The sequence below is a fragment of the Catharus ustulatus genome, chromosome 4 (genome assembly GCF_009819885.2).
Source record: "Catharus ustulatus isolate bCatUst1 chromosome 4, bCatUst1.pri.v2, whole genome shotgun sequence".
NCBI lineage: Eukaryota > Metazoa > Chordata > Aves > Passeriformes > Turdidae > Catharus > Catharus ustulatus.
This window is the reverse complement of record NC_046224.1, coordinates 68,825,767-68,851,820: the sequence shown is the minus strand read 5'-3', so window position 1 is coordinate 68,851,820 and position 26,054 is coordinate 68,825,767. Positions and strand designations below refer to the sequence as shown.

General features: G+C 40.9%; 1 protein-coding gene across 4 annotated transcripts in view; it reads right to left on the bottom strand.

Annotated features, from left to right (window-relative positions):
* ITPR2 (inositol 1,4,5-trisphosphate receptor type 2) overlaps window positions 1-26,054 on the bottom strand; it is a 241,850-nt gene that overhangs the window by 153,903 nt on the left and 61,893 nt on the right. For all 4 annotated transcript variants that reach the window (XM_033056927.1, XM_033056928.1, XM_033056929.2 and 1 more), the window contains 11 exons: window positions 21,444-21,598; window positions 19,970-20,069; window positions 19,691-19,851; window positions 17,354-17,495; window positions 16,039-16,197; window positions 15,001-15,173; window positions 11,809-11,928; window positions 11,522-11,707; window positions 10,730-10,981; window positions 9,783-9,927; window positions 8,718-8,868 (listed from right to left, as the gene is read on the bottom strand). In XM_033056927.1, the coding sequence (XP_032912818.1) occupies window positions 8,718-8,868; window positions 9,783-9,927; window positions 10,730-10,981; window positions 11,522-11,707; window positions 11,809-11,928; window positions 15,001-15,173; window positions 16,039-16,197; window positions 17,354-17,495; window positions 19,691-19,851; window positions 19,970-20,069; window positions 21,444-21,598 (1,744 nt within the window). The remainder of the gene's footprint in view (window positions 1-8,717; window positions 8,869-9,782; window positions 9,928-10,729; window positions 10,982-11,521; window positions 11,708-11,808; window positions 11,929-15,000; window positions 15,174-16,038; window positions 16,198-17,353; window positions 17,496-19,690; window positions 19,852-19,969; window positions 20,070-21,443; window positions 21,599-26,054) is intronic.

Here is a 26,054-nt window from a genome sequence, read left to right as displayed (position 1 = left end):
AACATGCAGCCTTGTTTATTTTAAAGTAACCTCTAAGCACCTGATCTGGTCCCTAGTTGCCATGAGAAAACAGAATCTGCTCTTACTCTTATTGCTGTTCAGTCTTCCTCAACACAGAGGGATGAAAGATGGATTCCTAGGACTCAATTTTGAACTGCTCAGCCACTTTTAGCTTGAACAATTTCCCACTGTGCTCATCTCCCTACACAGAAATTTTTCAAGTATTCATATTTTCAAAAGGATTTTAACACCCAGTAGCTTCCATTATGGACTGGACCAGTTGGATGTTCCATGCTTCTGGAAACTCCCTAAATGGGAGCTGCAACACAGAATCACAGACTGGTTTGGGTTGAAAGGGACCTTAAAGACCACCCAATTCCAACCCCTTTGCCATGGAAAGGGACACCTCCCATCACATTTCTCAAAGTTCCATCCAGCTTTGCTTTGGACAATTTCAGAGATGGGGCAGCCACAGGTTCTCTGGGCAACCTGTGCCAGGGCCTCACTACCCTCACAGGGAACAACTTCTTCCTGATACCCTATATAAACCTCCTTTCTGTCAGTCTGAAGCCATTCTCCTTGTGTCTGCCACTTCATGCCCTTGGAGTAAATAGTCCCTCTCTATCATTGCTGTAGGTTCCCTTCAGGTACTGAAAGGGTCTGATCAGATTTTCAGGAAATTTGTTAATGACCAAAAAAGACAAGTGTACATGCATCCACTACCCCAACAACCTTCATTAACCTCCCCATAAAAATCAAATATATTATTCAATTTTGCTTACAAATAAAAGAGGAGGTAGGTGGAAGAAATCCAAGGCTTTACAAAAATATGACAATTCTCACATGATCTAGTTATTGAGTTACAGAAGCAACTCTCTGATGTCATCAAACCTGAGTATGCTTTTGATTAGGACACTGACACTTCAGCCAAACCAGCACACAGGACCTTGTCTTGACCCATGTGTCAGTGCAGGTATGTTCAACCAGGTTTTAAGGCAATATTCACAAGAGCAAAACCCCAAATACCCTTGTGGTTGTGGGGATTTCAGTGAGATTTATGCTATTGCTCTACCAAAAGCTTCCCAAAGAGAGCTTCAGTGCCATCTTAAAGCACACAACATCAACAGCCCTCAGGGATCCTCTGTCAGGGAACCAGGTGTGAAGCAATGTCTAAATACCAAGGGCAAGATTAAGAATCCAATGGCAGCTATAGCTCTAAACTTCTTTTACTGATTTGGTTACATTGCTTCATGTAAGTTTATTTTTCTTCATGAAAAGTTACAGTCATTTTAAGGACATATAATAACAACACTTCACTACCTAAAGGAATACATTTTATTTCAAACTGTTTAGAGGTGTAGATTATTTGCCAGAAGCATTAATGCCTTACAGCTCTGCTTGTGGAAGAGGTATTAATTTTTACAGGTTTTCTACAGAATTTATTCATAAAGACTTCAGAACCTACCATAAACAGGTCAAGAATCACACTTTATGTCTTCATTAAACCATTTTTCATCACTCAATAACTAGCTGATCTCAGGTAAGGCTTACAGAAAAGCTAATGCCTGGCATTAAGGACACATAGTGAGGTATCACTTTCGTATTTTATAGTCCTCAGAAGTAATGAGGCAAAACAAAGGAAAAAAGTTACAACATGCCATGCATATACATTTGCTACCCAGCCCGAGTGAGTCTGGCCACTCCAGCCTCCACTTCACCACAGCACAACCAAAAACCCTCTTTTTTTATGTACAAACTCTCAGCTGCCCAGCCATGGGGAAACTCCACCAAACTTCACCTTCTCCTGACATTCTGCAGGTTCTGGGCTTTCTACCTGTCCCCAAAACCACAAAGCATTGTCAAGCATGGCTCTCATGCCATGGACATTAACCCAAGGAAAAAAGAATACACATCAGCATGCTGGCCTTGAAGGTAAAAAGCACCATGGGAATCAAGCCTCCTAGCTGAGTTACATCTGTAAGACAGATATTGATTCCTAGAAGAGCAATAGTTTCTGGAATCCCACTAATGCATGGGTCTTATAATGAGGGAAAGAGTACAGAGGAAAGAGAAATGGTTCATGTCACAGAACTAAGCTCAGACTGCCCTCCCCTTTGGGCTGGCAATACTCTGCACTGAACAGCAGTTTCTTCTCTGTGACTAACACAGTTAACTTTCCTTTTTCCTCTTATAACCTTTCTTTTCCTGTAAACTGCTGGTATGAATTATTGCTCCAGTCTGCCAGGCAGCTACTGCCTCATTAGCCCTGCTATATCAAAGTATGCCTCAAAGAAGATACTGCAAATTGTTAACCAGACAAAAGTGCAGGTAACAGACACAGATGCAGGGCTAAGAAACAGTAGACTAATTTCTGATAGACTTGGACCCATAGGAACCACAGAAAAGGCAGGTGCAGCTTTATTCTCAACCCTCAGTGGTCTCACTGGTGCTTCCAGTCACCATGTACCCCTACTTGCAGCCAAAAGGGTTGAAAGGAAACGTGACCTAACTGGAGCTGGAACTGAGGAGGCTCCTGGGTTGTGTCACAGCATCAGAAATTAGGACAAGAGTCCCCTGACCCACAGAAACACAAGCACTCCTTTGCAGAGAGAAGGCAGCAGACCTCACCAGCACAGAGGACTCCAGGAAAAGATGAAGCCTCCCCTGTTCTGCCCCCTAGCAGGATGGAATCTTGTGTCCCTTCAGTCTGCAGGAGGAACACACCAAGATACAGACCCAGGCACAAAAAGTAGCTGACCACAGTTTGAACAGGTAAGAAGAGACATCACCTTGGGCAGTTGTGGGCAACACATTTAACATGAGAATCACAGAGGTGGGAGCAATTTAAGGTTATTACAGGCAGTTTTTAAAACCTGTTTCTATTTCAAAAAGACTGAGAAAAGAAAACCAAAAACTTGTACTGATGGCAATGGACACCGGTTCAGGAAAATTGTAGAGCTGCTGAGGGACAGACACACTGCAGATAACCCAGGTTTGTACCACTGAGGACTTTTTCAGCTGCTCCCCAGCACTGTGAACTGCATCCCAAGACATATGGAGCTCACATTCAAGGATGTGTTTCCTGGCATTCATTCTCATTTCCAAACAACAGTAGCTAAACAGCACTGAGCTGCATGGCAAATGTGTAACTTACCTGCTGCTACTACCATGTTGCTCCCCCTTTCAGACCTGACATATGCTGTAGTGGGCATGGTTTGACTAAAATCAGCTATTTGAAAAAGCAAATAGCACCTAGAGAAAGATGTGCATTTTAATTCACAGAGAATAAATTAGCAGTATTGGACAAAGCAGATTGGCTCCTTATTCTGGAATGATACAGCAGGGTGCACTTACTAGGAAGGCAATGGCTTTACCTTTTAATTAAAACTGCAAGAGATTATAATGTTCTTGAAAGGTGCCAGAATGACAGCACCACTAAATGAAATCCTCATTTTCTCCTTAAGAAAAAAAAAAGCCTCTTTAGGATACAGGTAATATGTTTTGTATAACCCATATATTTTTTTAGAATCTCAAAGGGGAAAAAAAAGAAACAAAAGAGCTTCCAACATCCACAAAAATAAATCAAAGTTAAGACACTAACTGAAACAAAAAAAGAAGTTGGTAGCAAGATTTTCAAGTCAATTCATTTTTAGGGTGCAATCTAGATAAGAAGCATTTCCAAAAATATACATCCTTAGTTTTTACAGGATCTTGTCTTATGTTTTTTAGCAAACTTTCTCCAAGCTGTCTTCATGAAATAAGGTCACGCATGAAAACTACATGCACATTAAATTTAACTCTGGTTAAAATATCTGACAGTGGCATTAAAATTAAGCTTTCTAGAGGAAGTAAGGCTTAGCATTTACAATAATGTAAGGATCAGCAGGACAAGGGGGAATGGCTCACACTGACAAGAGTAGGTTTAGATTGGATATGATGGATAATTGTTCCCTGTGAGGGTGGTGAGGCCCTGGCACAGGGTGCCCAAGCAGCTGTGGCTGCCCCATCCCTGGAAGTGTCCAAGGCCAGGTTGGATGTGGCTGAGCAACCTGGGATAGTGAAAGGTGTCCATGCCCAGGGCAGGGAGTTTGAATGAGATTATCTTCAAGGTTCCTTCCTTACCATGCTATGGTTCTGTGTTTTTAGAATCTTTGCCAAACCAAGACAGAGAAACCCACAGAAAACATCAAGGACTACCTCAACCACTAAGGTGTCTCCAAATTTAAGCAAAGGAGGAAAAAGGGCATGTTTAGGTAAAGGGTTAATTAAGCCTCCATGCAACTTCCACTAAGCCTAAAAATACATTCCATTTTGCAGATTCGCCTCAACAGTTCAACACTTGTCATATATAACTCCTCACTTAAAAGTAGTTTCACTAAGTGAGAGGGTATACTTAAGAAATAAATATTAAACAAGGAAGAAGACTCAAGATTGCTGGTTGAAAACGTGCTTGTTTCAATTCTGAGGTGCATACCTCCAGGAAAGCTTTCCACAGTCAAGACTCACCACATTCTTCCACCCATTATTAATATATTTCCCAAAATCCTGACTACAGTTTTTACAATGTGGACTGGTCAAACCGCTCAGGATTCCAGCTCATCAATTCCCTACAACTTCACATGACCAGAATCAGATGTTGGAAGCTTTTGTTGCTACTGACCTGGAGTAAGTCAATGGGAAGGCAGCATAACCTACCCATGCCCAGATTTATTCAGCACTGATTTTCCCACAGAAATCAGTATATTTTAAAAAAGCTGAAATACAAAACCTATCATGTAAAATACATAGATCCTGACCAAAATTCTTAACTTCTACAGAGATGCTGCCTTCTACCTACTACAGTTGTAGAATAAGAATTACATGACTTTTCCATTTGGGCAAACCTCTTTTCAAGTAATATTTCTTAAAATCTGAAAATTACTGCATTTCAGAATCTACATAACTATTGACAAAATCTTGTTGTTAAATATAGGTTTACCATCAATCTATGCAAATTTACACAAACAGTAATGGAAATTAAAATATACAGAACCCAACCTGGTATTCAGTAACAGTTTTTCTACAAAAGATTTACAGGATCACACTCCTAATGCTTGATAGAATTTTAACATATTTGTTTATACCAGTAAACTGTCAGTCTCGGGCATCACAACTGACTTGCAGTGTTTGTCAAAACTGGAATTTAGAGCTACACTTCAAAGCCCTAAGCTCAAGCAAGGAAATACAATGTTCTTACTGAATTAAAGCTTATGCCTAGACATTTGTGATCCCTGACTGGAAGCTTTAAAAAAACCCCACTCAACCAACAGACATAAAAAACAAACAAAAACCCAACACAAAAACCCAAGCAAAACCCCCCAGCTTCTATAAACTCCAATATTTAACTTCCATGCATTTACAATACATACACAAAAATCACAACAGAAACTATTTTTGTTTGTTTAGAGAACATCAATGTAATAATTTTTGCAACTCAGGGAAGCTTTTTTTTTCTTTAACAAGGAGCTATGTTAACCTGCAGATCCCTTAAGTAATAATGTGTTGGAGGGACACCTACCTGCAATATTCTGCAAAGGCTTGGTATTACTGTTATAAGTACTAGACCTGCCAGAGAGGATATGTTGCAGTCTGGAGAGAGGAATATGACCTCCTCTAAAGGCAAGAGCTCACCATCACCCCTACCTTACTGGAGAGAGGGCTCCCACCACCCTAAAAGAGGGCAGGGAACAATCCATCTGTCTGTATGTTATGGAAGTCATGAATAAGAAAACAGTTGCTGGGAAAAAAAAAAAATTGATAGACCATTCTGATTTTAGATTTTTCAAAAATCTAAAAAAGCCCAGACTGAGATAATTTCTAATTTAATCCTTTTTAATAGCCTAAAAGACCAGTATCATAAATTAAAAGACAATAAAAAACCAGGACAGGTAACTAATAAAACAACTAACATGGTCTGAGCAACACAGTTTTATAAGAGAGGATACCTATGTAAAAAGGGAAGGGGACCTTTGGGTTTACAGTCTTACAATTACTATAAAATGGAAAACCAATGTATACCTACAGCTTTGCATGGTGAACAGTCCTTACTCTCAGAATGAGGGGAGATCTGGAAAAAATTCCCAAGACCAATTTCTGTGCTTGCCTGTTCATTCTTCAAGATCTCTAAAGGATCCTGGACAGGACAGATCCAGACTCCACAGGACCCAGGGACCCCTTGTGCTTCTGGACTAACCCTTAGGATCATCTACAGCCCAGCACATGCAGAGGGCCAGAAGTTCCAGCCCAGCACCACCCCTCAGTGGTGCAATGTGCAACTAAAGTGATGCTGGTTGATTCTGATGTGGGTCTCATTAACGAAAAGTGTTCCCCTGTTTTGCTCAAGTTTTGATTTTCAGACATGAAATATGTTCTTTGAACATGAAGTTTTACGAGCTGGATGCTCAAAAATAGTGAATAGGAGTTATTAGACTACTTAAACTTCATCCTTGTGGCACATGCATCCTTATAGCTCATGAGTAGTAAGTTTGCACCTCCAGGGAAAGCAGGAAGAAAGGCAAGATGCTTGGACACAGCACTAAAATATTCAGGATCATTCTGTCTCAGGTGCAAAGCAAATGCATACTTTTATTTTATAGCTTCTCCATCAGAAAGGAAAAAGGAAGTTGAAGAAGAGATCTGACCATCCAAAGACATCGTTTTCTTTTATGAAGACTGTAGAAGGCCTCTCCTCCGCTATTTCTATATAAAAACACCTTGTCTCACCACAGCAACGTTTCAATGCCTGCTTTTAAGTCTAGACAGCACAGTCAATATCTCCAGACTCCTGTAAGACTGCAGACAGGACTGACAACAGTGCACCAGCAAAACAAAACTTCTCCAAAGCTTTCTAGACAGTAGAAAAAGGGGAAAATCCCCAACCAAACCAACCCAGTAATTACCAAAAGAACACCCATGGATTGTCACATCCTGACCTGAACTGATGAGTGTTTGAAAGGTAAACAGCCACGGAGACAGCTACAACAGGAAAGAAATTCAAATAATCTGTATAAAGGCTGAAGTTAATAGAAAAAAACACATCTTTGTTCTGTGCCTTTTTTTGCTGAAAGAATATGAGACAAAACCAGGCTTCTGACAAAAAGTTTCCATCAAGGTTCCAGTGTGTGGTTGAGCATTACTAAAAAGGTTACTGAGCTTCCACTTTACATGGTGGTGCCAGTTGCAACATTCCTTTACACTCATTTATTTCAAAGAAAATTCATTGATTTGCATGGAATTGCTAAGGAAATTCATAAAACTGAGAGCAGGTCTGTTTGCACTTAATGGGTGGTGCTTCCCTCTCTTACACAGCTTGAAAGGAAACCCTTCTACAGAAATAAAAGGGAATTAAGGATAAAACATGATTTTATGGGTAATGAATGTGAGCAAAAACACTGAATGAGATGCATAATCAGAATTAAAGGCTTGGCCAGAGTGAGAACTAAGCAGAAGAACCACATCTGCATGTCCCATGCTGTCAATATGCCAAGATTGTGTCTGGAGTCAAACTATGTCCAAAGCCATTTAAGAAGAGAGTCTGCAATGCAGTCTTTCAGGGACAAAAAAGGAAAACATAATTCCAAGTGTCTTGGCATCGAGACTTTTCTCTAGTGCTGAGGAGGGACTGCAGCCAGCATCAGCATGACTTGGTGTGCACTGCATTGCAGGAAACACTTCCAGAGGGTGTCAGTAGAGTCCACTGGCAATGATAGAGAAAAGATCAAGAGAACTAAGCATGTAACTTCTTGGTTCAGAGATGACAATGACAGTCTACATCTCTCCACAGTGTGTGGACCTCAAAGAAGAAAAAAGTTGTGAAGAATAGCACACTCCTGCAGGGCATCTGTGGGAGTGACTGAACAAAGTGATGATTTTAGAAAAACTCAAGGCTGGGAAAAGGCCTCCCAGAGAAAACACAAAATAATTGTTTCCAACAAGACAGTTCATCCATTTTGGTGCTGTGAGCCAGCTGGCTGGCAACACCAGCTACATATTAAAACAGAAACTGCCATCAGTTGGTCTTCTGGACCCTCAGCCCACACAACTGTCACACCTCTCTTCCACTCACACAGGAAAACTAAACTTCTACATTTCAGCACCTTCCTGGCATGCTCATTCTTCAACCCAGTTTAAAACCATGGTAGCAAAGCCAGTGGGACATACAGAATAGTCCTAGGGTTGTCAGAGAGGCATTGTGATCTGGGTTCAAAACAGAACATTCTAAGATGACATAGGCAGAGGATGGCCTCCTCTGAACTTCCACTGGCTACTTCTGCCATTGTGGAACCCTCTCATTCTCTCTTTCAGTGAAGTGCTAAGAAGATTAACAACCAGCTATGCCACAGATGAGCCACCATAATCCCTGTGTCCAGGCAAGTGCTGCTTGAATTCCCTTAGAATGTTCAGGGCAAGAGGCACTGAGGTTTAGAACCAAATTTGAAAGTTCCAAATAAGCAAAAGCAGCAACACTAATGCAGTACCCCACAAGTCATGAAGGATGCAGGTCTGTTCAAAAAGGCTCCTTTTTAGCTGATCATCTTAATGTCCCCCTGCAATGCATTCCTATAGGTGGGCTAATGTGTGAATATAGAACCTTGAAAGAATAATGAGATTTTCCATAAATTATTTCCAATTTAAAGCTAACTACCCCCTGGAATAACAGTCTTTGTTGCTCATCTCACCTCCATCCTGAAACTTGCTCAGCCTTTCGAAGTATGATGAAATGGGAACTTGAACAATATCTAGAATTGCCAGCAGCGTCCGGGTCAGTCTGAGAAGCTCACTAAAACTATAAAAGCCAAAGTATATGAGGTTTCGAGCCAGATGTACCACCTATGAGAAAAAGAAATTAAAAATGAAGGAAGCACTGACAGCCTTTGTGGTTTTCAGTTGCATTTCACAGAGTAGCTTCCACAGAGATGTAGATTCAGACTAGCACAAGTCTTCTCACTGATTTGTGGATTAAGGCCGGTGACATTAAATGTTTGTCAGGATTACACAAAGCAATTGGTCAGTCAGGTTACAGCAGAAGGTAAAACCAAGTGAGATTTAGGAAGGCTTTAGAGGATAAAATTGCATCTGTGAAAATATGTAAGATCAAGAAGAAAGACTGTGGGAAATTTTTTAAAGCAGCAGCAGCAGCTTTGGAGAAGATGGAAGTCAGCAGAAGAGTAAGACGACCGTGACAGATTTGCACAGAGGTGATTTCAGGTGACCAGAGGCAAAAGCAACAAAGAAGTAGGCTGGAGGAAAAACTATATGAACTGCAAGCATTTCCCCTTGATTCTTTGGATATACCTAGGTTTTCTAGCTTCAATTAGCAAAGTCCCTTATCAGGAATTTCAAACAAGGTTTAAACCACAGGATTAGGTTGTTCAGAGTGTTTCATTGAGTGTAATAACCTATACAGAAAACAGCACTTACACTGAAGAATCCTTATAAGCTATTTTCACTAATGTAGAAAGAACAGGAATATTCACCATTCACCCCCCAGAAATCCCCTCTCCCTCCACTGAAATGCAGCCACCTCAGGAGAAGGAAGGAAAGGTTGGAAAAATACAGCAGACAAGAATATTATTTCCTGCAGCATCAGTCATCACCAAGAACAACGAAATTAGGAACAGGTGCTTCTTCAGGGTATTTTATACTAAGATTTATTCTACAACTGGCTTTATTTTGAAAGAAACAATGTTAACTTATCTGAAATGAGGAATACTGTAAGTAGGATGCAGATAGCTGAGAAGTACCTCAAATGTAAGTTTATTTTTCTCTTTATCTCCAAATGGAAAGGGTTGATTCACAACTTCTTTCAAGTACTCTTCTACAAATTCCATTGTTAGTGCAAACTTTGTCTTCATTTCATTCCTCGAAGAGTCAGTGAAGGAATCATACCTACAATACAAGGCACAGAAAGAAGGACAATTAAACACTTCTAATATCAGGATCAGCTGTCACTAAAATCAGAACAAACTGATCATGATCCTCTGAAATTACTCAGTTCAGCTCTCTGGAGATACCTTCCCTCCAGCAGTACCAGGAAGGTTTGAAGTGAATGGGAAGAATCTAGACAGGATAATACTACACTTGTGGCAGATAGGACTCTTAAATCTTGCTGTGGCAATTCAACAAGGCCATTAACAGAAACAACACTGCCTGCTGCACTTCTTCCTCTGTCTCTCCAGCCAGATACTCCCTGGCTGGGAGCATCTCAGTGCTGCTGCTCCATCAAATCAGTGGTCCTTTCTCTAAAATTAAATTTAGCACATCCTTAAGTACTTTACTAAGTGAAGGCCAAAACCTCTGTGAGCTGTTTCTGGACAGCAGCTGTCTTAATTCTGGGTTCCTAGGTGCAGCTTTCTGTTGAACTTGAGGTATAAAACCAATTTCCATACTAGCAAACCTGTCATGTGAGAAAATTGGATTATTTGGAGTGCAGCTAGTCTGAGGAAAGGTTATTCCATCTTCCCCAGCTTGTTCAATAAAAGAAGATAATGAAAAATAAAATTCAAATATTTAACGACAAAGCTGCCCATGGAAGTTTCCAAGAGTAACAATAATTAATAGTTCTGTGCTCTGCAACAAAATGCCTTTTCACAGATATGTTTTGTGGACACTGGACATCTACAACCATTTTGTTCTGAGACTAACCCCACAAAGAGCTTTTGTACTTGAGTTTGAGACATTTTAAACTCACTCATGAATCGTGATCTTGGTAGGAATTTCAGTCCACAATCTGGCATACTTGACAGGCACCACAGACTCCTGGGGATCTCTGTCCACGTGCATATGCAGCATGAGGCGGCAGAAGGAAGCGCGCAGGTCATAGGGGAGGCTTTCATCAGACATGCACCTGAGGATCAAGTCTACTGACAGCTGGGCAGAAATCTGGTTGATGGCGAGATACTGGCGGTCCAGGCACATTCTTGCAAAGAGGTTCAGTTGGTACCTTAAAAAAAAAAAAGTTATAATGTGGTACTCAAGGAAATCAGCTGGAAATGAAAGAACCTCAGAATCTCACGTTACAAGCCTGTTGTGAATCTCTCTGATATAAATCCTAAAAAATAACAAGAGTGACTTTGTTAAGCAAGGGAGCAACTTGACATTAAAAACTATTTGTTCAATTGCTGTTTCAATTTCATAAAACACTTTTACATTATTCCATGATCCCATTTCTTCTCTAATCCTCAAGACACTCAGGACACTCTGTCCTCTGTGCCTGCTTCCAGGGCATCACAACCTAAAATTAAAGCCCAATAAATAAAAAAGACACACAGAGATGTGATGAGCAAAGGAAACTCAAGATTTGCCTGGAATAGGCAGCAGAGACTGTGATGACTCTCACAAGAAAAACTTGAAATGAACTTTTAATCTCAGTTTCTGGCATGACCTGGTTTCCTTTTTTCATATTGGCAAATGAACTCGGTAAGAACAGCTGGGGGGGTCTTCAGAGCTTTATATTTTCTTCCCTTTGAATAAGCAGTTTTACCTGTAGTAGGTAAGAACTTCTAAATCAGGTTTTGTGCCCTCCTTTGCCTCCTGAGCCAGATGCCTGATGGCTTTGCCATGAGGCTCCTTGTTGCTGTCAATCCAGTAAAGCCACACTTCCTCCTCATCAATGTCATCGGAGATGACTGGGCACTCCAAGGGATTGTCCATTTGGGTTGAAACCAGCCTGCAAACACAAACCATTCACAATGGAGCCATGAGCAAAATACTGGCAATTTAAGAGAGCAGACAACAAAAAGATAGCATGTTCTGATTACAGATCCTCACTTGGTCTGGATGAGAATGTCAGCATTCCCTGGGCTCAGCATAAACTTGCAGATGAGTTCCTGAGTTACTGGTATTGCCGTGGTGTTAGATACACACAGGTCTGACAGATAATCCAAGAACCTGCAGTCAAAATAACACAGATGCAGCAGAACATGAGACTTAAACTGCTACTGGGGAACTGCAGCAGAAATCTCTAGCACTCAGCACTAGAGGATAGGTAGACTACAGAGACTCTGTATCATGATATTTATCAACATATGATTTTTCAGTTCATACTCTTGCAACTCACAACACCTTCCACTAGATCAGGTTAGTCCAAGCCCCATACCACCTGGCCTTGAACACTGCCAGAGAATGCTGGGCTGCCAGAGAAGAGTGCAGATTTGTCAGGACCTGCAGACAGGACTCTGCATTCAAAGAGGTCATGCCATGTAAAGCAGAAAGAACAAAGTAGTGCAGGGAAATCAGTTTCCTATGAATTTATCACTCACATGTTGGTCTTCTGATGTTTAACAAAGTTCAGGTTGAGGCTTTCCTTATATCTAGAACATTCATTAGGTATGTGGGTTGGTCTCTTTCCAGGGATTCCTGTGTGTGCAGTAACAGTAATCCATTTTGCAGCCTTTGACACCCAGCAATATAAAAAGGGCCTCTTCCTTCTATGTAGTTTCCCCTTTCCATGATATTCATAAAAATTAAGTATCTCTGAGCCCACCACTCCTCTGGCAATGTAGCTAAAACTGAGCAAGGTGCTCAAGAGCTGGTGGGGGAGCAGATGTGAACTGGGGCAGATACAGAGATCATCTATTTCACTTGCTTAGAAATCCAGGTACAAACTCTGACCATCTGCTATCACTCATCCAAGGATCCAACAGTTTGAACCTCTAGCACAGACCACAGTCCCCACTAAATTCTGGGAACTGCAGTGGGAGGGTACAGACAGCATTTTTAGGGTAGACTTAAAAAAAAAGTCCACCTATAACTGAAATGAAGCTTTGTGGCAACTGGTAGTTAAAAGTGCATAGCAATCACAAAGATTAAATTAAGCAAACAACACATAATTACAGTAATTTCACAATTATAAGCCACACTTCCAGATGTCAGCAACTTTTCGTTCTTTGTCCATATATAAGCTGCACCTGATTATAAGCCGCACATTACAATACAGAGTGTGATAAAAAGTATCTTTTCTATCACCATCTGTTGAGGGTGGGGGCAGTGATCCTTATCTCTGTGGCAGATATTCTGCTAATGGCCATCCATTGAAACCAGGCAGGGCATTGTTCTTTATCTTTTCACAACCCATCCTTCCTCCAGCCAGTCATTTTCTGCTCATGGCCATTGAATCCCACTGTGGGACTGATAAAATTACTGCATCCCATTGGAAGTTGCTCCAGCCAGGGGGAAGAGCCCAACATTTCTTACCAAGATAAAAACAGAGGTTTTGGGACACTAAGGGAGCCCCTTCCTCCACTGGACTCCAGAGGAAAACCGGATTTCTCCACATCACCACTGGACCTCCGGAGTGAAACTGCACCTTGTACAGGAGCACTGCTCCAACTGAATCACATCTGTCACTGCAGGAGGATGCAGCCACCATTTAATGGGACTGCTGCCAACACCCTGCCTGACGGGGTGTCAGGTTGTACTCTGACTTTGTCAGGGTTTGGAGTTTGTTTCTTTGTAGTACTGTATTTCTATTTTAATTTCCCTAGAAAAGAACTGTTATTCCTAATTCCCATATTTTTGCCTGAAAGCCCCTTGATTTCAAAATTGTAATAATTTGGAGGGAGGGGGTTTACAGTCTCCATTTCAAAGAGAAGCTCCTGCCTTTCTCAGCAGACACCTGTCCTCCAAACTAAAACAGCAACTTTTTGTTCTTTGTCCATATATAAGACGCACCTGATTATAAGCCGCGCTTCGGGTTCGGACCAAAATTTTAGTCAAAATGGTGTGGTTTATAATAGTGAAATTACTGTACATGGAATTCTGTGGAAGTCACCTGATTGGAAGCCAAAACTCAGGCAGGTTTTTAATTTTGTAGCTCATGTGTTTCAGAGCAGAATGCCACAATTCTTACTGACCCCAACAGTACTGCAAAAATCTACAATACTCTCCATGAAAATCAGTAACAAGATGAGGTCTTTACTGTTCAGATTACACCATTCTGGCAAGGAGCAATTTTGTAACATTTCTTGCTCCTGAACTCCTCAAAGAAGTGGATATACAGCAGTTGCATGATGTGTTTATGGCACAAATTCCACTACATCCTCCACCACAAGAAAAAGCAATGTGCAACTTGCAGTAAAAGCACAGACCCTTCAGAGACAGAGTTGATCTTGTGATTTCCTCTTCATATTGACCAAGCCCAACTCAGCAGAGCATGGGAGAGGCATGAGATGATAGAGTGAGGCAAAAGAGGCATAAAGAAAATAACTGAGGCAGTGAAGCACCAAAACCTTGAGCAATATGCTTAATGGCTACCTGGAAAACGGTATTCACAATTACAGACAACAATATTTGGCCTTCAGTATGTTCATTTCTTATATTTGTATTACTTCGCTAATTTCACAACTGAAAATCCAACAATAAAGAGATTTTTTTCCATTTAAAAATAAAGAAACCAATTTCTTTTATATTCTAACCTGAAGTTTAATAAAAAAAAAAAAAAAAACCCAAAAAAAAATCCACTGAGTCAAGTTCAAGGCCAGAAATTTTAATTTGGAACAAAATCTGGTCTAGGACATGGGTTTATGGGATCTTCATTGTCTTAGGCTCTTTTCAGGTCTGACCTGGAATAAGAACCTGCAGAAAAACTGATTATTAATAAAAGCTTAGAAAAGTAGACATGTCCATGTACTTTACACCAGGATTATTAGCAGGGGAACCGACATAAGTGACAGTTCCACAGAGTTGGGAGAAATTAAACTTCCTCTTAATTTCTCTTTGCCCCAGTCAGAACTGAGACCAAATTTCCAAAGTTATCCTGTCAAGTATAAGCCCTCTTTTCAGTAAGCTCCAGTTTTAAGATGTGGATATGGTTAAATTCCAAGAATTACAGGTAGTTCTAATATTTTATCTACAGGTAGGGTTTTTGTCTGTAAGGTCAAAACAGTGAGAAAGAGACATCAAAGTGATGAATAGCATGCAATTCACAGCTACTGCAAAAATGCTTTGAGGACCACTTCAAACCTGGGCTCTCGATTTCTCCTGAGTAAATTCACAAACGTCTCTATTTCTTTAGCTGTGATGTGTTTCTCTAGCAGTTTTCTGTTGTTGTGCAACAAAGCTGTGATGGTGTCTTCTGCCAGAATATCATAACCAATCTGGGACTGCATGACGCAGAAGTTCTTAGCAATATATTCCTGAAAAAAGAAATAAGTCCCGTGATGACCTACTGAGCAGTAACGTTTTCTCTTTTACAACCAGAGGCATCCAGTCATCAAAATAACACTCAAAACTTTCCTCTCTGAACTGGCCTGAACAAAAGAAGTTCTGAATACCTCAGATGTGTACCCTGAGAAACACATTCCATATTAGGGATCACTAACTCCTTTTATTCTTTCATAAACCAAAGGAATGAATCCATGAAAATATATACAAAAATCAAGAAATGGAAACCACCTTTTTTTTAAAAAAAAAAAAAAAAGGGAAAAACTGAAAGATTTTTATAGTGTTTAAGAAGCCTTTTTTCCCCCCGAGTCTTCCCTCCTCCTTTTCTCTCCCTTCAAGACAGAAATATTTCTGTAAAACACTGGAAAGAAAACAAAGAAGCCACACAGCACTTCAGGCTTTTATCTCCACTCCCTTTAGTCCATGTTCTGAAATACCTCTTGCTCACAGGGAGCATCCAGCAGTGAGAAAATCAGGCTACCTGATATAACAACCTCTGCTCTGATTTACTGCCATCCCTCTACAAATATTTAAGTAAGAGAAACAGACAGCTTTGCAGATTTCCCACTTTACAATCCAGGCTCCAAGAACATACTTTTAATAACAGAAGGCTCATGAATGAAGCAGTGAACCCCATCTCAGTCTGAGCCTGCAAAAGCACAAAGTGAACTTGTGATATTCATTGTTGAACTTTCAATTCACACACTACTAAGCTACACACACAAAAAAGACCTTTCCCCATTACCACAGAATCCCACTTGTAAGTGCAGAGAGCTATGTCAAACCCAGGACATAATTATAGAAATCAGGAGGAAAATTATCCTCAATTCCACTGACCTGGTTCTTCCTATAGTCCTGCTGGGAGTGTCTTAGAACTCTGTAGCATAATCTTAACATGTATTTGTAGGGAGCATATCTCTGGTCACCCAGGTCTTCAAGTCTCAGCATCGATCCTTCACCTTTGTCCTTAAAAGGAGCTTTAAGGATGCCAAATATCTGTTCAAAATCAAGATCACACAGTGAAAACCAGACCCAGATTGCTACTGAACTTACAGCAGTCAATGGAAGTGTCCTCTGACAGGATCAGCACAACAGCCTTGACGCAAGTGGGGACAAAAAGCTTTATGCATTTGGGGTTTGTAGTAAATATGTCAAGATGGACATTACTGGCACCAATACCAGTCCTTTATTAAAAACTTTTCATGCCTTGTCTCAGGCAACTCTGACTCCTTTCCTCATAGGCACCTCCACACAACTCCGACTCCTCTCTGCAAGTTTCCTTCTTCCTTCTACATGACTGGCTGAACCCCAGCCCGTCCCTTACCCAGCCACCTAACCCTGTCTGTCCCTTACACAACCACATGTCCCTTACCACAGCACAGCCAGCAGCCTCCATCCCAAACTGCAGCACACTCTGGGTCTCAAGCTCCAGCTGTAACTAGTGGCTAGCTAGCCCACACTTTTATACCACTCATCCTCGTTGGGGAGGCAAGTGTTTGCACTCCTCAGTAATCAGTACAGCTGTAAATCATTGGGAAAGATTGCCTTCTGCACTATTCTTACGAACTATTTTCCCCCAGGAGTTAGCTTTACATTTCCCACCAACTTGATTGACATTGCTTTCTCTTTACTATCTCCAACTTGTAACAGTTTTAGTTACACGTCTTAACTTTGGATAATTTAATGGTGAAAAAGGAGGACAACTCTGGCTGCTGTCCAGTTTCATCATCATTTTCCCTTCTTGCAAATTTCTTTCAGTTGACTGGTCAAAAAGGACATTAATTTTATTTACCTGCAAGCTTACCCTCATGCAAAGTCAGAGTTCCATAGAAGTAATGTGTGGGGAACACTTGCAAGACTGGGACTATATTCCATGTTTGTCTCAAATTTTGTGAACAAGCTGCTCTCCAACACAATCTTAAATCTTACTGGAATCACATGAAATTTAGAGCCCTCTACAGCCCCTTCTGCTTGAGTCTGATTTAGGGACCAAGAGATGAGGTTTGACCAAGTAGTGCCATTTCTACCCAATCCAACCAGACAAACCCAACCTGTCATAAGCCAAGTTACCCAAAAATAACTTTTCTTCACATCACTCTCTCCTGTAATCTGTTTGCAAACACAATTAAGTTATTAGCACAGTAGGACATACCTGAGCCAATATATTTTGCTCCCTCATTAATTTCTGTCGTTCCCGGTTTGGCTTGGTAATGATCACATCCAAAACTTCTTGCCCATTATTGGGCACATCAGCAACAAAGAAAATGAGATCTTCCAGCAGCTTGGTTACAAACCTAGAATGAATGTACAAATCATTATAAACAGTCACTCAACACTTACTAGGATTCATTGAGAACAAAAACCACATTTATGCCAAGCTTTACCTGGCACAATGGAACTTCCACCACTGCAAAGTTAAGCTTGACATGTACTTAAGGATTCAAAGCCTTTGTTCAGCAGAAGCTTAAATCAATCACAGGGCTGTGTACCAAGCCATTAAACAACAACCAGAGGGTAAACAAGAGAAAAATACAGGTTGCTGGATTGATACACAGTATTCAGAGACCCAAAATCTATACCAGCAGGCCTCAAGGCCCAGGAGCAATAAAAAGAAACTTACACAGCCTAGCAAGGATTTTTACGTTTTATCATGGGTCCATGCAACAAAATGATGGACTCACTAGAGGAATAAAAACATTCTGCCACTAGATACTTTCCCTACTGACCCATGAAGCTGTTTCATATATATGAATATGAATATATATAGCTTTTTCATATATAACTGTTCTCCTATGTATGCTGACCCAAGAAGCTATTTGTTTCACTCTTTGCTAAACAAAAGATTTGTCAGAAGCAGATGCTACAAACAGAGGCTGTAGTAATTCTTTCTCTCCCACCTTCAGGAAATGCAAAAAGACAGAATATAAATAGGGAAAAAAAAACCCCAAAGTCATCATTGCCTCCTTGTTACTAGCACCTTGCCAGCCATGCAGTGAGAAACACAGATGTCCACAGATTTCAAAGAATACCTCTTAACAGCACCAGCAATCTTTTACATTAAAAACTCGGCAATATCTCAATTTGGTCAGTGTCTAGTCCATAACTAACAAATCTGCCAGCTATGAAAAAGCCAGGAAGATCCCCAAGAGATTTTCAGTCATCTGTGGGAGCCAGACACAAGGTTCCCATTATCCACAAGGGAGCTGGGCTGCTCAGCTAGAACTTCTGAGTGACTTCTTTACTCTAAAAGCTTCAGCCCCTGGTAGAAAACAGCAAGGTGTGTGTTACCCACACAAAATAGAGTAGAAAAGGCAGCTGTAGGATGGAGCAATGAGGAATAAACTGTTAGGACTCCTACTTCTCTATGCTAGGTGGTGGTAAGACAGGAAAAAGATTTGGAGGGTTTTCCAAAGGAAATCACAAGAACAAACAAATAATGGCACTGTTGTAAAATAGCTCTGAGATGTTTTACATGTTTGTTGTACCAACCTGTCAATATCAAGATCTAACAATACAGACAGTGACACAAGGTTCATCCAGGGACATTCCACCTGGACACTGTCATAGCCCTCTCTGAATCAACTCAATCATGAAATGGCCCCACAGCTTTGCAAGGCTGAGCCCCAACACCCAGATCACTAAAAATCTGCCTGTTGGGATATTAAATTATCTGGTCTAATTGCTGTTGGAAACTGCAAAAATTCAGTTTCATAACCAAAAGCTAACATTTTCATTTTAAAAAGCTGTATATGACATATTACAATTATGAATTCACACTGTCTTACATTCAGTCTTACATTCAGATGCTGTCTTACATTCAGTTTAACCACAGGCAACTGAAGACAAATAGTGAACTACATCACTGGCAGTGGAATATATCTGGCTACAATGTACAACAAATGCACAGCAAAATCCCTTGATTCAGGTGCAGGTGTGAGGAGCAGACATTCTAATAGTGCCACAGAAAAAATGGGGATGAACACAAGGAGTAAACACCAAAATGATGTAAAAGAGAAAAAGAGAACAGAGGAAAAAAAGAAATGAGAAAGCAAACAAATTATTGGAGCAGCTTCTCAGTCACATTGAGACCTCTTCCAAGACTTTTGCAGATTTGAAGAGTGGTCAACTTCACACAAGTCAAGAGCCCTGCAGTGCTGCTTTCCTGCACTTGAGAATCAGATGCAATGAACCCTCGCATTACAGCTCAGAAGCAGATTATCAAGGGAAATCCAGACAAACACATTTGCCCAGTACCCATTTATTTATGTGGTCAGTCAGCTGGGGAAGTGCTCTTTACCTGCCTTTTACACAGATCAGCTTGAGGTACAGCAAAGATGCTCCGACAGAGGTGGAATCTAACTCCAGGCTGGCACTCCCAGAACTGAAACTTCCTCTCCCAATTGCCTCTGTCCATGTGGACATCACCTATCCATGACTGTGTTATCATGAGTAACCAAACACCAATTTAGCAGAGGAAAAACTCACTAACCTCCTTTCATTCTGGGTTATTGTCCCATTCTCCAGCTTTTTAACAGTTGATGCTAAAACCTTGTTGGCGTCGTTGGCGAAGTCCAAGTCTCTGACCTCAGACAGAGGAACTGATACAATGGCAAAAGCTTCCTTGTCCTCTTTGGTTTGGCACGTTCCAATCTGCAATAGTTATTGGTTTAAAGCAGGTGAGCAGTCCTAAGCTTTGTCCTAATTATTATGTACATTTCATAGGTTAGAAATGAGCCAGCTTTAGGAATGAGTTGGGGATTTTGTTTACCTTTAACATCACAGGCCTCTCTTCCTCAGTGTCTATGGGGATGCTGGTGCTGGTGACCCAAGTGTTGGTGCACAAATGCCTCAGTCGGACATAGGAGTTCCTAAAGGGGGACAGAGCAAACAGCAGCTGAGATGGATCAGTCCTGAGCCCACGTGGGCAAGTGGGATGCCCTGCAACACCTGCCTGTGGCATGAGGCTGGAGAGCAAGATCCATACCAGCTACTGCTATAAAAGGGAGAGGTGGACCTAAAAGACACTGCAGTACCCCTTTCCCTTGACTGCTTCTTTCTCACTCAGAGCAAAGCTTCAACAAGAACAGCCAGCATCTTGGGATTATGCAGAATGCTGGGTTTAAGTATTTATGTAAGTCTAGGAGTAAAATATTCTTTAAAGGAAAAAAACCTAAATGGAAGATGTTATAAAATTCATCTGAATGGAAATACATTTCATGAATAAACCAAATTCTTTCCCTTATTTTTCTGCAGAGTAACAAACCCTTTTAAGCTGTCACAGCACAAAAGCCAGCAAGTAAAGCTGACCCTGGTTTCACAGCTTCATCATTATGATCTGCAAACCCTTGTTCCAGAGCAAGCATTTACAGTACTAGTTCTCAACTGCAAATCAAGTGAACAAAGAGCAGATATGAGATCCTTCCAAATTCTTTCCATATGATAATCTGTGGTATTATCAAAAAGCAGAGCTGAGAAATCAATTACAGTTTTAACTCTGAATTTTACTTTTGAAATATATTCACTGTGGTCTCCATTCACGCTCTCCCTTTCACACTGATGGGCTTTTGAGTATTCAAGTAAGCAAATTATCTGGCGGAACTTAGCACAGCAAACACACTTCAAAGTCAGATACATCAGTATTTGTGGGTACCCTTTAAAATCCACCCTTATAACATCCAGCTCCAAGTGTCTGCAAGCCCATTCAGTCACAACCAACATCGTGTGACTTATCTAACCAATCTCAGCTATGCTACACAGATAAAATTTCAAATATTGACAATTAAAACCCAGAAGCCACTTGCTGAATACATTTGAATACCAAATGCACTCAGTGGCATCATGATCTGTCAGGGAAACAGAAGCTCAGCTCACCCCACACATTATTTGGCTGGAAACAATTCAGTTAAATCTGTTAAAAGTACATTTTTTTCAAACAGTGCACAGAGCTCAATTCTATCTTCACACAGATCTGTGCAATATTTAGACCATTATTTTTTCTCTTCATAGACTCTAAGTGTCACTTGTTTTATCCTTATAATTATTTTACCCAGTCACAGCAGCAGTATCATGTTTTATACATCCCTTATTTACCCATGAATACACCTCCGTTTTTAACAGAATAATACTTGCTCACGTTTGATTCTTCTGCTTTACTCAGCAGCACAATACCAGGAAGAAACCCCGTCAATGAAGCACTATTTTTTGCCCTTTTTGCATTTCCTTTTTTATTTTTTTTATTTTACCTTGGAACCAGGCAATCAGCTCTCTGAAGGGTGGTGGCATCCAGTTCAAAGAGAGATGCAATGTCATTTCCATGTGGCACAGAGACCAAAGTATACATAATCTTCTCCCCTGCCTGGCGTTTCTTCTTTGAAGCAGGAAGGTCGCCGTCTCTCTGCTGATTAGGCACAAGGGTTATTTGCTTGCATCAAGGCCCATTAGAAAATCTTCAATTAGCTTGCAGACAAGTAATACATCTGAATTGGAATATTTTTTAATTTTTTTTTTACCTTCTAGCAGGAATCTGCTATGACTGGCTTTGGAGTAGCACAAAGGATGCACTTTGCTCCATGGGATCTCAGGCAGTCATTAGAACAACAGCAGGCCAAAAGCTACAGAGGCACTGTAGCTGGATATGCTTTATTTGACACCTACAACTTCAAAAAACTTGCAGTAGATGCTCACTCCCAGCTGATGCAACCACATATTGCTGGTCTGGAAAGGGCCACATTTCGAAGAAGAGCATTAATGAAAATTACAGTAATTTCATGAGTATAAGGTGCACTGGGGTATAAGGCATACTTCCAGGTGGCAGCAAATTTCCGAACTTTGTCCATATATAAGGCACTCCAGGGTATAAGGCGCACTTCCAGGTTCAGACCAAAACTGTAGTCAAAAGGATGCACCTTATATGCGTGAAATTACTGTAGATTCTTTTTTTTAAGACAAGGAGTGATTTTGAAGGTAAGCAATTTGCCTTAAATCCGTTGTTGTTTTATATAAGTTTGATGGTTTTTCCTCTCAGATGGTAGAATCGGAGCAGTACACTTTCAGATAACAGAATCATTTATGTTGGAAAAGACCTCCAAGATCATTGAGTCCAGCCTTTAACCAATCACCACCTTGTCAACCACCAAGCCACATGCAGTGTTTCCTGGATACCTCCAGGGATGGGGACTCCATCACCTCCCTGGGCAGTCTTTTCCAATACTTGTCAGACCTTCCCAAGCAGAAATTATTCCTGATGCCCAACCTGAATCTCCCCTGGAGCAGCTTAAGGCCATTTACTCTTGTCCTGTGGACACTCTCCAAAATGCAAGAGCCAGAACATCTGCTCCATCAGGATCAGCTTGTCATGGGAAGGGGGACAGACAAAGCCCCAGCTGGATTTGTATTACAAATCTCAGCACAGGCTGATAACAACAGTCCAACTCAGGTCTGATTTTACCTCCTGCAAGGGCAGGAGTTGTTCCATTTGAGGGACAGAGTTACTCAAAGAAGGCACGTGAGCTAAGGTGGGATCTTCCTCCCACCACCTGCTGAGAGCCCATGAGAATTTTGTGACTCCACAGCACCATCCTCCCACCTTCAGTCACTTCCATACCTTTGCCTACAGACTCCAAATGCCACCTTCCCTGAGACATGTCTTGGCTTGACAGAGTCATTTGGAATCTGTGCCCGTATCCACACAGCAAACAGAATTACTGGTCTGAGTGATAACCAATTAAGAAACTGGCAGCCCAGGGCCCTTCACATACACAAAATACATCACACAGGGAGAGAAGAAGAATGAAGAAAGCCAAAAGAGAAAAAAAAAAACAACCCTGGAAGCATGAAATGCTATTATAATGATTTACAATACACCACTAAGGAAGAGCTGTGCAATGTAAAAGGCCAGGCTGTACTTGGTTTATATTAGTAGCTTGATTAAAACCAAACTGTAAGGGATAATCAAGGGCAAAGCTTTGATTATGCATATTGCCAACTGAGATTAAACAACAAAATCAAGGAGTGAAATAATGGAAGAAAGGATTAGTTATCAACTCATTTCAAGGCACTTTTTGAATCCTTTCAAAACATCCATTTTTAAATTATCAAGCTTACAAAATGCCAGCTTCCCGTCCCATTACTTCTATCAAGGATGGAGAGGGCAGAAAAAATACATAAAGAAATTGTTCTTAGGCTCCTCCAGTCATTAGAGTACTGCCTCAAGTGTTTGAGAGGGAGGCTTGCTAAGACAGTTACATCTCCTGTGACTTACACAAGAGTAAACTCATCTGACAGTCCCCACATCCTCTTGTATCTCATGCCCAAAAATACTACAGAAAAATGCACAAGAAATTTAACCTATATGCAAGGATTGACAAAATAGCAAATTGCTTTTGTGATTTACATGCATATTTTGTTTTACATACTCGTGATGAGACAAAATGAAAAGGCACAGAAACAATAAAAAAATCCTTCTGAGAGCTTAACAGGTGTGAGTCAGAGTCTAATATTAAATGAAAAACTACTTGCTACACTTCCTAGCAAAACAAAAAAATGGAAATTCAGTTTAAAATTCAAGAGGTCTGTGAAGGAGTGAGTAGCAGAGGATAGTTTAGAACAGCATTCAAACTTTTTGATATTTTCCACAACTTACACTCAAATCTAGTTAGGGTTTCTCAGAAACTACCCACTTCACTATAATTTCCAAACTGAAATGATTGGTATACAAAAAGGCAGGACGCTTGATAATTGTATGGTTTTCTTTTTATCCTGGGGCTCTGGGTAAAATACAGACCAAAATATGAAACCATACTGAGAGGGAACATGGACAGGACACCTGACACAGATTGGGGAAAGGGATATTCCCCACCACAGAATACCATGACCAGTGTATAAACTGGATGAGCTGGAATCAAAGGCAGATCTCCTGTGCTTTAGCAGTTCACACCAACTATTAGTTCCATGGAGAAGTTCACGCAGCAGTTTGGAGCTAGCCCTGCTCATTCCCTGGTGCCCCCAACAGTTGTATAGATTCAGCTGAGCCATGGAATTGCCTCACCAGCCCTAAATCCCACCAACCAGGCTTAGCAGCTGGCAGAGATAGGAGCAAGATCTAGTTTTTAGCCTAAAAAGAAATTCCACTTCAACAGAGGGCAAGACAGTGCCTGCAACATTGCTAACTGCAATGCCAAGCTTAGCTGAGCAAAATCAGACCTGCACGAGAGCTGTGCAGCACTTCCAGGCTGAACTCCCCCACAAACCTCAGAACTCTCCTTACTGCATTATTTTAGAATCTGAATCTCACAACTCAGCCTGGGTTATGGGAGTTAAGCACTACTCATGGGGAAAAAAAAAATCTAACAAGAAGTGACCCCCCCTAACCTGACAGCTCTGGAAACAAGTTGCATACAAGGGGTACATGAGAGACAGCAATGCTGCCATTACACAGGAACAAACATGGATTTGTATCTATGTCTCAGTTGGTGTCCCAGTGCACGGTGCACATGCCTGTGTGGGAGAGAGAGAATGCACAGACACTTGCATACTGAAAGCTTCTCATGGTAAATTAAATTTAGTAAGCAGCCGTCAGAATGTGCACTTAACCCAGCCATTATTGAATCAGCAGATGAGTCTATGTGAGGATGTGAAAAGAAGTACTAGGCTAGCTTAAATTAATTAGACAATGGCTCAGGAGAAGCACTGCATTCCTAAGCAGATGAAAACAAGATGACATTTGCTCAGGTAGAAACTGGCATATGAGCAGATGCAGCCAGCAAAACTGGATTCAATTAAGAGAAAGGAAGAAAAGAACTGCAAAGGAACTCAAATGCAGAGAGAAGAAAATTCAGCTTAAAGCAGTGTGAAGAGAACGCCAATGGAATAGTTTCAGAGATGTTGGCAATGCGGTCAGTGACAGCCAAAGAAAACACTCTCAAGACTTAATAAAAAACAATAAAAAACCATGTGAATTACATGCCAGGAGTACAGAGAGTAAAACAATATTACCAGATAGTACATTCCTGGAAGGAAAATGTATATAACTTTGTCCCAAACTACAACAAACTAGCAACAGGCTGTCACAAGTCACATCAGACACATATCCAAGGTGAGGAAGGTGCCATCACCTCATTCCTGTGTGCTGGTTAAATCACTCATGAGGATCAAGGAGACGCACATTCAGTGCCTGGTGGGAGCCAGACCCACACCTTCCAAACAATCCAGTGTAATATCAGTGGTACCAAGAGCAGAGTCAGCTCCTTCAGCCTGAGAAAAACCTCAGTGTGCATTGACACAGAGGGCTGTGAGCCCCTAGCCTTATTCTGCAGCAGTAAAGCTCAATAATCACACCAAGGAAGGGGAACTGAGCAAACCCCCACAACACAGCCAGGGAACTTCTCCAGGTGCAAGCAAAGGCTGAATATTCAAAAAAATAGTCCTAGGTAGTGAGAAAAACCATCATAGTGAGAAGGGGAAATATTGATCCAGGCCCACAGCAAAGTCTGTAACTCCTGGGCTACCACCAATGATTTACAATGCATCACAATTTAAAAAGAAGCTTAAAGAGAAGAAAAAAATGCAGTCATACCACTTGCCATGTGGAGGGCAAATTTAAGGAGAGACAAATCCCATGTTGGAATCAGTGATAAAATAATCAGCATCAGATTTGTCTTCCTTGAGACTTACAGCCCAGCAGATAACCCTTTTCACAGCCCTTAATAGAATTTTCTACTAATTGCTTCCTATCCCAAACCTTCCTTATTTGACTCAACCGGGCATCATAGCCAGAATTCAAGAGATTTTCATGGAGTTATGCTTACAGAAGGGCATTCATTTCAAGTGCAAAAAAGCAATACAAAAACATGACA